The sequence below is a fragment of the Chionomys nivalis genome, chromosome 8 (genome assembly GCF_950005125.1).
Source record: "Chionomys nivalis chromosome 8, mChiNiv1.1, whole genome shotgun sequence".
Classification (NCBI taxonomy): Eukaryota; Metazoa; Chordata; class Mammalia; order Rodentia; family Cricetidae; genus Chionomys; species Chionomys nivalis.
Window position 1 is genome coordinate 76,973,134 of NC_080093.1, and position 13,262 is coordinate 76,986,395.

The following is a 13,262-nucleotide window of genomic DNA, read 5'->3' on the forward strand; positions in this document are numbered from 1 at the left end:
TGTAAGCTGAAATAATCTATTCCTTCCCTAGGTTACTTTTGGGCAGTGTTTTATCATAACAACAGAACAAAACTATAATATAAGGTTCTTAGAGTCTGAATGCTGGCACTTATATTTGTAGCCAAGTGCTCTATCTGCTGAGTCAGCTCCTCAGACCAGAACTGTTTATTTTTTTTAAATGTCTAAGTCTTAGTAACAAAATCACAAAGCATACAAAGATACAGGGAAACTTAGCCTAAAAAGACAACATAATTCCATAAACTGAATCTAGAAAAGTGTAGCTGTATGAAGACCTGTGAATTCCTGTCTTCTGAATATTGAGATTACACCCCTATGGTAGGCTCCAGGTCTCTAACAACAAGTGGCGAACTGTTTGCACTCTAGATCTGTATACACTCTCTTGTATACTGAGTCACTATCTCTAGATTACTTATATCATTGAAAAGAATATCATGCTATGTAAATAGCTTTTCTACTGGACTGCTAATGAACATTAAGAAAGAAAAAAGTCTGCATGTGTTCAGCCATTCTTTTCCTTATTATTTCCGATTCATGGTTGGTTGACTCCATGGATATGAAAACTGCAGACTCATAAGGCTAATTAAATGTCTAAAAATGCTTAAGGGGATAAAAGAATTGTCATAAAGATGCTTGAACATGGATTACTAAATCATGAAAATGATGTATTAGCAAATGAGAATACTAACAAAGAAATGATAAAAAAACAATATTCTGGATTGGAAAATTTTAAAAAATAGCACTTCAAAATCACATAGGAATGGATTTAATCAAGCAGATGAAAGCATCAGGTCATGTACAATGATTGAGTTAGAGGTCAAAAGATAATAAAGAACAGTTGAGGCGAAGTTAAGGGATTTATGTGACATTATCAAGAAACTTATGAGACACTATTAAACAAATGCAACTGTCTAAATGTAGTATCTAAATGCTTATGTCCATCCAAAAGCTGCACATAGATATTTAGAGCAGCTTTGTAAGTGTTAAAACTTATAATCAAGCTATATCTATCAGTGGGTGAATTACTCAGACACTAAAAACAGAAAACATTAAAAGCATCAAAAAGACATGGAAGAAATATGCACATTTCTAAATAAAATAAAGCAATCTAAAAGGTTTCTTAATATATGATTACAACTATGTGATACTCTGGAAAAAGCAAAACTATTGAGCCAATGAAAAGATCAGTGGTTTCTAGGGAGAGAGGGAGAATGAATTAGAAAGCACACTTATCCTAAGATATTTAGGGTAGAGAAACTATATATAGGGGGACATATATGTCAACAATCATTGTCAAAATGTATAGGATATACAACACCAAAAGTGAGCCCTAATGTAAAAGATGGACTTTTGGGTGACTAGGATATATCAGTGTAGATACACTGATGACAACAAAATCTAGTGGCAGAGGTTGCACATGTTGAGGCAGAAGATAAATGGAAAATACACTTTCCACGCAATTTTGCCATGGACTAAAATTTCCCTAAAAATCAAAGTCCATTAAAAAAATAATGAGGTAAAACCAACCACACTGAACCTCATAGAAGAGAAAGTGGGAATTACACTTGAACACACTGGCACAGGAGACCACTTCCTAAATATAACCGCAGTAGCACAGACACTGAGAGAAACAATTAATAAATGGGACCTCCTGAAACCGAAAAGCTTCTGAAAAGCAAAGGACATGGTCAACAAGACAAAACGGCAGCCTACAGAATTGGAAAAGATCTTCACCAACCCCACACTGGACAGAGGTCTGATCTCCAAAATATACAAAGAACTCAAGAAGTTGGTCATCAAAAGAACAAATAAACCAGTTTTAAAAAAATGGGGTATAGACCTAAACAGAGAACTCTCAACAGAGGAATCTAAAATGGCTGAAAGACACTTAAGGAAATGCTCAACATCCTTAGTCATCAGAGAAATACAAATCAAAACAACTCTGAGATTCCATCTTACACCTGTAAGAATGGCCAAGATCAAAAACACTGATGAAAACTTATGCTGCAGAGGTTGTGGGGTAAAGGGAACACTCCTGCATTGCTGGTGGGAGTACAAGCTGATATAGCCCCTTTGGATATCAGTACGGTGATTTCTCAGAAAATTAGGAAACAACCTACTTCAAGACCCAGCAATATCACTTTTGGGTATAGACCCAAAGGATGCTCAATCATACTACAAGGACATGTGCTCAACTATGTTCATAGCAGCATTGTTTGTCATAGCCAGAACCTGAAAACAACCTAAATGCCCCTTGATCGAAGAACGGATAAGGAAAATGTGGTACATTTATACAATGGAGTACTTACTAAACAGCAGAAAAAAAAAAATAACATCTTGAGGGCTGGAGAGATGGCTCAGAGGTTAAGAGCATTGCCTGCTCTTCCAAAGGCCCTGAGTTCAATTCCCAGCAACCACATGGTGGCTCACAATCATCTGTAATGGGGTCTGGTGCCTTCTGGCCTGCAGGCATATACACAGACAGAATATTGTATACATAATAAATAAATATTAAAAAAAATAACATCTTGAAATTTGCAGACAAATGGATGGATATAGAAAACATCATATTAAGACCAAATCCAGAAAGACAAATATCCTATGCACTCATTCATAAATGGTTTTTTTTTTTTTTTTTTTTTTTTTTGATTTTTCAAGACAGGGTTTCTCTGTAGCTTTTGGTTCCTGTCCTGGAACTAGCTCTTGTAGACCAGGCTGGCCTCAAACTCACAGAGATCCGCCTGCCTCTGCCTCCCGAGTGCTGGGATAAAAGGCGTGCGCCACTACCGTCCGGCTCATAAATGGTTTTTAGACATAAACCAGCTTACAATTCACAACAAAGAGGGCCCTAAGAGAGACATACATAGATCTAATGTACATGGGAAGTAGAAAAAGACAAGATCTCCTGAGTAAACTGGGAGCATGGGGACCATGGGAGAAGGTAGGAGGAGAGAGGAGAGAAAGGGAGGAGAACAGGAAAAAAAAAACAAAAACAAAAAAAACATGTAGCTCAATAAAAACAATAATTTTTTTAAAAAAGTCATGTGACTCCCTGCGGTGGGGGAATAATAAGGGCTCAGTTGGTAAATCACTTTCCTAGCAAGTATAAAAACCCAAGTTCAATACCAAGAATCCACATAAAATACTAGTGGCAATGGCTTATGCTTGAAAAGAATCTCAGTGATGGTGAGACTGGAGGCAAAGACAGGCAGAAACTTGGAAGCTCTCCACCCAACTAGTCTAGTCTTCTTGGCAAAGTTCTTATGGACTCTGAAATGAAAGAGACTGTCATACAAAAGGTAGAAAGCACCTAAGGGGTGACACCTGAAGTTGTTTTCTAACTTCACATGCATGTACACACACATGCATGCACATACCTGCAACCATGTACACACACACATAGATGATGCTCACAAAACCCTTAAGGTCTATGTCAGGTGTGTGTGTGGGGGGTGATCAGAAAAAGTGTGTGTGTGGGGGGGTAATTCTCAGGAAATTAGAAAAGGAAGGATAATAATCTCATGAACACATGAACACTGTAATCTCTCCAGCTTGCCACCTAGAAAACATTTCCAGGCTACAGAGAAATAGGGAAATCTGCTGGCTTGAATATCACTGAGTAAAGAGCTACACATAGAACACCAGAGACCTGCAAAAAATTTAGCCCTCAAATATTCATGATTGTATCTATGTAAGTAAACTATGTAAGGCCCAGAAGGAAAAAAAAAATCCAAAAGGATTGCAAGGAACATTTCCAAAATCTTACACAGCATTATCCAAACTAGAGCACAAGATCTCATGACCCTTGTAGCATTAAGCACAAAGTTTTCTTTTACAACAGTAGTGGGATAAAAACGGTCACGGTTCTACTTAAAAATGTTAAATGCAAGAGCCAAAAGGAACGGTGTTTCCATAAAACTACCACCTTCCAAACAAAGCTCACAAATATTTACAAGGACATAAAACTACATGATACCAAGAAAGTAAAATTTACTGTCTCTGCCATGCAAAACAAACAAAACCACCAGACATGCAAAGAAGCATGAAAACATAATTCACAAGGATACAGATCACTGAAAACTAATCTGAAAGTTACATAGATGATCAAATATGTAAGGATGATAAAATAGTTCTTGTAACTATATTCCAGAAGAAAGAATTGAGAGGAAAGTCTGAGTCTTTTATTAGAGGCATGGGAGATACAAGAGAGCCAATTTAACTTTTAAGATTAAAGTTACAATGTCTGAAATAGAAGTATACCTGATGTGATTATTATCACATTAAATACAACAGAAGTTATGATGGAGCCTCACGACATTAGCAATGAAAAACAGCTAAAATAAAAAAGGGGAAGAAAGAAACTGCTAGAAAATTAACAACAGTGATCTATGGAACCCTCAGAATCCTAATGGGAGTTACAAAAGTAATGAAAGATAAAACTGGAAGTAGTAGTACTTTTTCCCTAACTTTATAAAAATGATAATCTAAGTGTGGGTTGTATTTTTGCTTGTTTTGTTTTTGTCAACCTAGTACAAGATGGAGTCATCTAGAAAGAGGTGATGGGTGTTGGAGAGCCTAGGCCCTGTGAGCATTGCCATTCTTGGGCAGTAGTCAAATTGAAGAAGCCATGAGGAGCAAACCAGTAAGCAGTGCTCCTCCATGGCCTCTGCTCTAGTTCCTGCCTCCAGGTTCCCTGATTTACCATAGTGATGGACTGTGACACAGAAGTATAAGATCAAGTAAATCCTTTGCTCCCTAACTTGTTTTGGGAGAGCACTAAGGTAGAAAAATCTCATGGAATCTAAAAGACGTGTAACAAGACCTTTAAAATACCAGAGTTGAAAACAAATGTCAACCAAAATATCTTCCAAATTTGAAAGCTAAAAAAAAATTACTAAGTATACAAAAGATGCTAAGAATTTAGTATCTACAGACTCTTTACTGCTCAGATTAAAATTTGGATTTATATAAAGAAATAAATACCACTAGATGTGATAATCATGTGGTAAATATACCTATCATGTCTTCTTACTAAAATGTAGTTTTTTTATTTTTTATTTGAATGAATGCTTACCTACATGTATGTATGTGCACCACATTTTTAGTGCTGGTAGAGACCAGAAGAGGGTGTCAGATCCTCTGGAACTAGAGTTATAGGTGCTGTGAACTGCCATGTGGATGCTTGGAACTGAAACAAGCAGCAAGTCTACTTATACATGGAACCATTGTTCCACTCCCTAAAATCTCTTCAAATAATCCATAGCCAAAGCAAAATTAGTAACAATATAGACTAGATTCTATAATGTATACAGAAGTAAGATGTGATGACAACAATAGCGCTATGGTTGGGAGGAAAGAAATGTAAGTATATGGTTGTAAGGTTCTTACACATGAAAAGGTATACTATTATAGAAAGTAAATTGTAGTAAGTAACTACTATGATATGTATACTATAAATCCTAACACCACTAAAATATGCAGCTTAGAATTAACTTTTTCCAGGTTCATCACTATTATGGTTCCTAGATTTTATAGCTGGTAAGATATGTCTATTGGTGTAATAGTGGCATTTTTATTCTGAGGGTAATCAACAGATGTCTAAACTGGACTTAGGGCCCATTCAAGTAGGAGAGAATTCACCTCTGGGACCACAAACCTAGCCACTTGCCCATGGCTAGTGAGGTCATGAATCCTAGAAGAGGACCTATTACTGCCACTTTCCTAAACTAGTATACTTTCTAACTGCAGACTAAACACTTACTCTCCTAACCCCAGGTTAGTGCAGCTGCTTCTATAGCAGGTGAAGGCTATTACACAAATCCACAACCAGTCAGAAAGCAGAGAAAAATTGACTGTGGAGTCCCGGCCCCAGTTCATACATCTCCATCTCAGCCCTTATACCCAAGGTTCAGGAGAGGAAACAGAAAACCTGTAAGAACAAAACACCGGGATGCCTGTTGTAAGACAGCATCTTCTAAGCATGATCGAAAAGCTCTACCTATGAACTCTCAACAATACACTTGCCTAAACAGTACCTGCATATGGACAACACCAGCTTACATGCCAGCCTGGATGGGGGAAATCTGGGAGAAGCAGAATCAGTCTTCTCTAGAGATAAGCTCCCTGATAGGTTATCCAATCCCAACTGGTCAAGCCCTAAACACATGAACAACGCTAAATAGAAGGGAGATACACACACACACACACACACACACACTTAAATTTGTGTATATATAAAATGATAATGTTAAATAAGAGGCTATTAATTTGATGTGGCAGTTGGAGAAGGTAGAGGAAAGGATGGAAATGTAGTATTCACACATGAAATTCTCTTAAAGAATTTTAAATTAGCCGGGCGGTGGTGGCGCACGCCTTTAATCCTAGCACTCGGGAGGCAGAGGCAGGCGGATCTCTGTGAGTTCGAGAGTTCCAGGACAGGCTCCAAAGCCACAGAGAAACCCTGTCTCGAAAAACCAAAAAAAAAAAAAAAAAAAAAAAAAAAAGAATTTTAAATTAACAAAGAGCAATTGTAGGGCAAAATGGTGACTTAGTTGTTACCCTGTTCCTCCAGAAGCCCTAGGTTCAATTCCCAGCTCTCATATGGGAACTCACAATTGCCTGTAACGCCAGTATCTCAGGATCTGATACCTTTTTCTGGGCTCCATAGGCACTAGGCATGGGCTTACAGGCAAAACACCCATACATATACCAAGAAAAAAGTAATATACCTAATAAATTGTCAAATAAGAGAACATTTCCAGGGCTCAGAAAAGTAAACGGCTTGCTGAGCAAGCACAGAGACCTGAGTTTGGTTACACACAAATGAAAAGCCAGAAATGGCAGCGTACTTATAATTCCAGTGCTGAATGGGTAGGGAAGACAAATAAATACTGGAGCTCATATTATATATACACAGAACAATGACAGATAAAATATAAAAAGATATAGTCAGGCTCCAAAATAAACATCTCCATATACCAGAAACATAAGTTCTAAGTGGTGTGCAAGGCCAAGCCCACTGGTCTCTGAAAGCAGACACTGACAGCTAACAGCTCTGCTCCTATGAAGTAACAGACTTAAATGTGCTCCATAAGATTGAGGCAGAAGCCAGACTTGCTCGTGTTAGCCAAGGTTACTGGTGCAAATTCTTGGCGTTCCCAGAGGTTATACAAAGTGTTACACTTACTACAAAGATATAATAGGTCATTCACCTCTTTATTTGAAGAACACTTAATAGTTAGACAGTTTCTAGAAGAAGAAAGTTCATCTATATCCCGAGTCAAAAAAAGGAGTTTCTGACCCATCGAGTCCAGGCATTCTAAAACACTGTAAAGAATTAAAGAGATTAAAATAAGAATAGTCATTTTAGGTTATGACTTGCTAGTTAAATTTTGTGCCTATAATGCTTGCCAATATAGTAGTCAGTAGTAATATTTAGTTAGAAAAATTTAATTAAAATTAAAAGCCCAGTTAATCAACTGCATTAGTCATATGTGATCAGTGGTTTTCATATTCTCTAGAATATTTCATCATTGCAGAAAATCAAATTAGATGGTGTTACCCTAAGAGGAGGGAAAATAAATAAGAAATATACCTAAAGCTATCAATCAAGATTGAAGTCACAATCTAAGGATCTGACACACTCATCATGGTCTGAAATCAAACCGGTTCTGAGTGTGGATGTGTGTGTTTCTCCAATCTGCTTTAAAGGCTATAAGCTAAGTTTTCTAACTTAAAAATATCAACAAGACTAGAATTCTCTTCTTTCCCTACCACCCCAAGATAGGGTCTCTCAGCAGAGCCCTGGCTGTCCCAGTACTCTCTTTGTAGACCAGACTGATCTCGAACTCACAGAGAACATCTGTCTTTGCCTCCTGAGTTCTGGGATTAAAAGCTCTATCTTCTCTTGTAATAATCCTTAGTTCAATTATTTCTGCGTGTTTTTTTTTAAACATTATTTTAGACATTGGTCATAGTCAGAAAACTAGTAAGTACATCCTTAATTTTCCTTTGCTCTTATTTGAAATGGAAAACATTACCTCATATTTGGGGGCTTAGTAGGTCCTCCCTTCTTTTCTGGTTCTTGACTGGCTGCTTTCAGTTCTTCACGACTAGCTAGTGCCTCCAAATTGAGCTCTGCAATCTGTAAGAAAATAAAGTTTTTGTACATAATTTGAGGTGAAAAAAAATCTTAAATGATATTCTCTGCTTCTCTAGAATCATGGCTGTGTCACTGCCTCAGGCAAAAGCTGGCTTCAATAGTATCAAATGGTTTTATGACTGCTTAGCCAAGAGCAACAACCTGTCACCAGCTGCTAATGTTACATGAAGATGGTTTAAAAGAGCCAAGTGAGGCTGAGTGAAAAGTGATGGCAATTTTGGCTCATCATTCCTTACTTAGTCTCTTAATGTATTTCTCTGAAAACATGTAACTTTTAGAAATGAAAAACAATGACTTTTATTGCAACATCAAAAAAGTCAGTATATTAATACAAAATAATACAAAATTAGACTATCAAAAGTATAGTTGATATTTATTTTTGTTCATAAAGTAGGAATCCACCTGGAAAGTAAGATAAAACAACTATTTAAAAATAACATATTTTTGCCAGGTCAGGTAGTGATGCAGGCCTTTAATCCCAGCACTCAGTGACAGAGGCAGTCAGATCTCTGTGAGCTTAAGACCGGCCTGGTCTACAGAGCAAGTTCCAGGACAGGTTCCATAGCTACACAGAGAAACCCTGACTCGAAAAACAACAAAAACAACAAAAATGGAATTCAACGAGTGGTTCAGTGGTTAAGAGCACCTACTGCTCTTATAGAGAACCTGGGTTCAGTTCCTAGCACCCACATGGTGGTTCACAACCATCTGTAACTCCACTTTTAGGGAATCCCATTCCCCTCTTCTGGCCTACACCAGCACCAGACATGCACATGGTGCACAGACATTCACACTGGCAAAAACATAAAATAAATACACATAAAATACATAAATCTAAATGACAAAACAAAACATTTTTTGTTTGTCCCACCATTCTCAGAGGAGCCACTGCTGAGCTCCTCTATAAGAACATATGTGCCAACACAATCTGTTAAAAAATCATAACCATTCTTAAAGAGCGAAGGAGGTACGATTCAGTCAGGTGCCCAAAGAGAAACTGGCACACTGAGAGGTAGAGGCAGGTTTTGTTTGTTTGTTTGTGTTTTTTTTAAGACAGAATTTCTCTGTAGCTTTGGAGCCTATAGGTCAGGCTGGCCTTGAACTCACAGAGATCTGCCTGCCTTGGCAGAGGCAGTTTTATCATAACCAGTTAGCAGGTCATGATTGATGGCTCCAGGAAGAATTTATCCTGATGTCAATTGTAGAAACAAGTGATGAGAATACTGGGCAGCGGAGAAGAGATGGCAAAGGCTGAACCTAGTTTTCATAAACCCATCAGCATAGGTCAAGTGCCTCAGCAACCCCCAGACAGCTCTAGAGGGGTGAGGGATCTAAAACTCAAGACCTCTACAACACTCATCATTCCCCACCTCTGCTATTATCCCATAGATCAGGGGACCCATCAAGACCTTAGGAAGAGTACAGGGCATAACTTGGAACAAGGTGCAGCATCTGGATCAGAGCAACAGAGCCCAGGCTGCAGACTGTGGAGAAAGCACAGTGGTGCAGTGAGTCTGAAGCTCAGTATCCTCCACCCTGGACAAAGTAGTAAGGAACTATTTCCATCATTGTGACAGCACTTCATACAGTGTCCTCACAGACAGCTAAGACTCCAAGCAGCTCACTGGACAGTGGAAGGATTATATAGGGTTGGAATCAATCATAAGTCATAAGCCCAACGTTGAGGGAACATACAGAGGTATTCCTAGCATTTGCAATTCCACTTGTGAAGTACTGCCTGCAGACAGAACCAGTCCTGTGATCCAATCATCTAAAGAAAGACTCAGAGGAGAACAGGACCTCCTATTACAGAGGAACTAGCACAGGTGGCATGGGTTTCTGAGAGCCAAGAAATGTGACTCAAAATTGAACCCTGGCCATCAGAGTTCACACATTCTATGTCCCCATCTGACTCTCTCCCCGCATGTTCATCTCACCCTTATTTAATACTCAGTATCAATTTGGCATGACAGCCGGGACCTGCTTAGTTTTCTCTTCTACTGCTTATTTTCCCCCTTCTTTACTCTTTCCCTTTTCATTTTCCTCTCCTAAGGAGCTGAGCTGGTCTGCAGGGTCTGTCTGGTGCAGCCTCCAAAGAGACAGGGTTTTACTATTATCTGATTACTTACCTTACCTTTCTCTTTTCAGTTTACCTTCAACCAAAACTCTGTCCCCACATTTTTGTCCCTACAGGTCCTTTTATCCTAGCACTTGGAAGGAAGAGGTAGTACGATCACCATAAATTTGAAGCCAGTCTGGGCCATATCTACATAGTAAGTTACAGGCAAGACAGTGCCTCAAGAAAACCACCAACAAAATAATTTCACAAAGTCTTTCTGAAACTGTCCTTTTCAAATCTATATCTACTGAACTGCTGCTCAAACAATGGAATGTGCACCTATTCCTAGAGAACAAACTAATTACCATAAACAGTATCAGTTCAATGATCATCATCACCAGCTTTATATTTAGTTATCTGCCCTCAATACTATCCCAGCAAACTACATATTCCCATCTTACAGATTTAGAAATAAGTTATTCAGAGCAACTGCCAGTTGATATAACTAGAAACTCTATAGCCAACACTCAAAAATAGATAAAAACCAACTTCAGAGACTTTATTATATACTTTGTCAGTATGTTAGTGATATGGGTCTTAATTTTAATCTTAACCACATTGCTAGTTTTGTACAGAAAGGTAGGAACAGAAATAATGATCTATGGATGTCTGATCCAGTCTCATAATATTAAGAAAGCCAAAGGGACTGGTCAAAGATACTAACCTTCTTTGGCCCATACTTAAGAAAATACCGAACTAATTCAAGAGTTGTTCTAGCATCTTCTATGGTATCATGACCAAGCTTGTCTGGACACTGTATATCCTTCCTAGAAATGAAGATGAAATGTATATATGGGGATATTTTTAATGATTATTTCTTTTAACCACAGTATAAAAGCTTCACCATTGTTAACAATCAGATTTGTACTACAACCATCAAGATTCCCTTTCTCTGCTCAACTGCCAGGCCTCAAGAGAGGTGCTGCACATCCAGACAACATGGGATGGCTCTGATCACAGAAGTATACCACAGGAATCAAAGATTAGCCAAGATCAGGCCCACTCTTAGCTGTATCAGTTAAAAGTTTCCTTCCAGAAGATTTTTATTCATATGCAAATATATATACATTTAAATAATTTTCTTGGTTGTTTATGAAAAATCTTAAATACATATATATTTATGTTGATCAATATCTATATATAGATCCTACTCAGCAACTCTATTTTATTCTAAGTAATATCTTAGGGTTTTCCATATTAGCATACACAGATCTATCATATTCCTTTGAATAATAAATAACCATAACTTAATCAGTCTTCTACAATTTTCTTTCCATTTTGAACCATGTTATAATGAACATGCACTTATATGCTTCAAGACTACAAGATATATTCAATTTAAGTATGCTACACTTTGAAATTCCATGGTACTAGGGGCTGAATATAGGGTCTTACAAATGATATGTAAATGTTCTGTCACAACTTCATTTAAAAAATTTTTAAAATTACATTTATGTGTGGGGAGTGTACAATGTGTGTGTGTGTGTGTGTGTGTGTGTGTGTGTGTGTGTGTGTGTGTGTGTGGTTGGGCACAGGACAACTTATGGGAGTTAGTTCTCCCAGGGATAGAACATAGGTCATAAGGTTTGTTCCCTATTGAGTCATCTTGCCACCAAAACACATTTATTTTTAAACTTTTCATAATTAGAGAAAGTTTCACTAAATTGCTCAAGATAACCTTAAAATCACTTTAGAGACTAGGAAATCATTGAACTTTAGAATCTCCTACCTCCATCTTCAAAATAGCTGAGATTACATGCCTACCCTGTGAGGTTCAACTGTATTCCCTTAATTTTTTTACTTCATAAGAATTAGAGGGAGTAGTGTTTATAAATTGAGAGAGACAACCAAGACTGTATTGGATAATACATATTAATTTATGTACAATATACCAGGACAACACCAAAACATGTATAAACCTACCCCAAAATAACTTTGGCTAAGAATCTTAGCTTAAATCTTCTGTGCTGCTTCCCGATATAAAGCAGCGAGGTATCAATAACATATGGGTGTATCATCTGAGGAGGAAAAATAATGAATAAATAGCACCTTATGTTAAAGAAAAAAACAGGGAAGAGGTTTGGGAGTTAAAATTCCAAGTCTTTATATATTAGATAAATGGAACACACTTTTCTTAGAGAATAAGGTCTTAAAGCAGATACACACTTTTAAAACTCTGAGATCCGAGTCTAGGAAATGGCCCACTAACACAGCGTCAGGAGGAAGCAGCTGTCTTAAGAGTGTCTGTACATCTTTGAGTTTGGTTGGCACTGGGTTAAGAATCTTCTCCGTGATTCCTGAAAAACTTTTCATAAAGAGAGAGAAATAGAAAGACTAAAATATCAGCTTTTCTCCAAAGACACGTTTTGAAAAATTATACTTAATATATACCAATTACAGAAAAAAAGCTGAAGATCCAAATAAGCAGAGAAGTTAAAAAAAATCCATCATAAACTTCTACAAAACATGGGCAATACTGTATATGATGTAGATGTAAGAAAGAACTTCCTGAAGAAGGCTCCATTTGCCTAAGAATTAAGGTTAACAACTGACAAACAGGACATTATAAAATTAAAAAGCTCTTGCAGAGCCAAAGAAGCAATCAACTGGGTGAAGAAGAAGCCTATAGAATAAGAGAGAGTCTTTGCCAGCTATACATCTAGAAAAGGTTTAATATCCAAAATATACAAAGAACTCAAAAAAAAAAGAAGAATAAAAAAACTAAACCAAAACAACAAAACTATGACCCATTTAAAAAAAAAAAATGGCCTAGGACCTGAATAGAGAGTTCTCAAAAGAAAAATACCTTAAAAAATGTTCATCTGTCCTAGCAATTAGGAAAATAAAATCAAGATAAGTTTGAGATTTTATCTTACCCCAGGCAGAATAGCAAATACCAACAACGGACAACAAATGCTAGAGGAGATGTGGGGAAAGGAAGCTTCCTTTTTTCCCATTCACTGT

At 37.4% G+C, this 13,262-nt stretch overlaps 1 protein-coding gene across 2 annotated transcripts in view; it reads right to left on the reverse strand.

The window, feature by feature from the left end:
* Rexo5 (RNA exonuclease 5) overlaps nt 1–13,262 on the reverse strand; it is a 54,838-nt gene that overhangs the window by 13,738 nt on the left and 27,838 nt on the right. For both annotated transcript variants that reach the window (XR_009057549.1, XM_057777161.1), the window contains exons 9-13: nt 12,465–12,603; nt 12,222–12,316; nt 10,963–11,065; nt 8,058–8,161; nt 7,230–7,344 (exon numbers count right to left, since the gene is read on the reverse strand). Coding sequence is in view for 1 of the 2 variants with exons in the window: in XM_057777161.1 (XP_057633144.1) it covers nt 7,230–7,344; nt 8,058–8,161; nt 10,963–11,065; nt 12,222–12,316; nt 12,465–12,603 (556 nt within the window). In the remaining variant the exon portion in view is untranslated. The remainder of the gene's footprint in view (nt 1–7,229; nt 7,345–8,057; nt 8,162–10,962; nt 11,066–12,221; nt 12,317–12,464; nt 12,604–13,262) is intronic.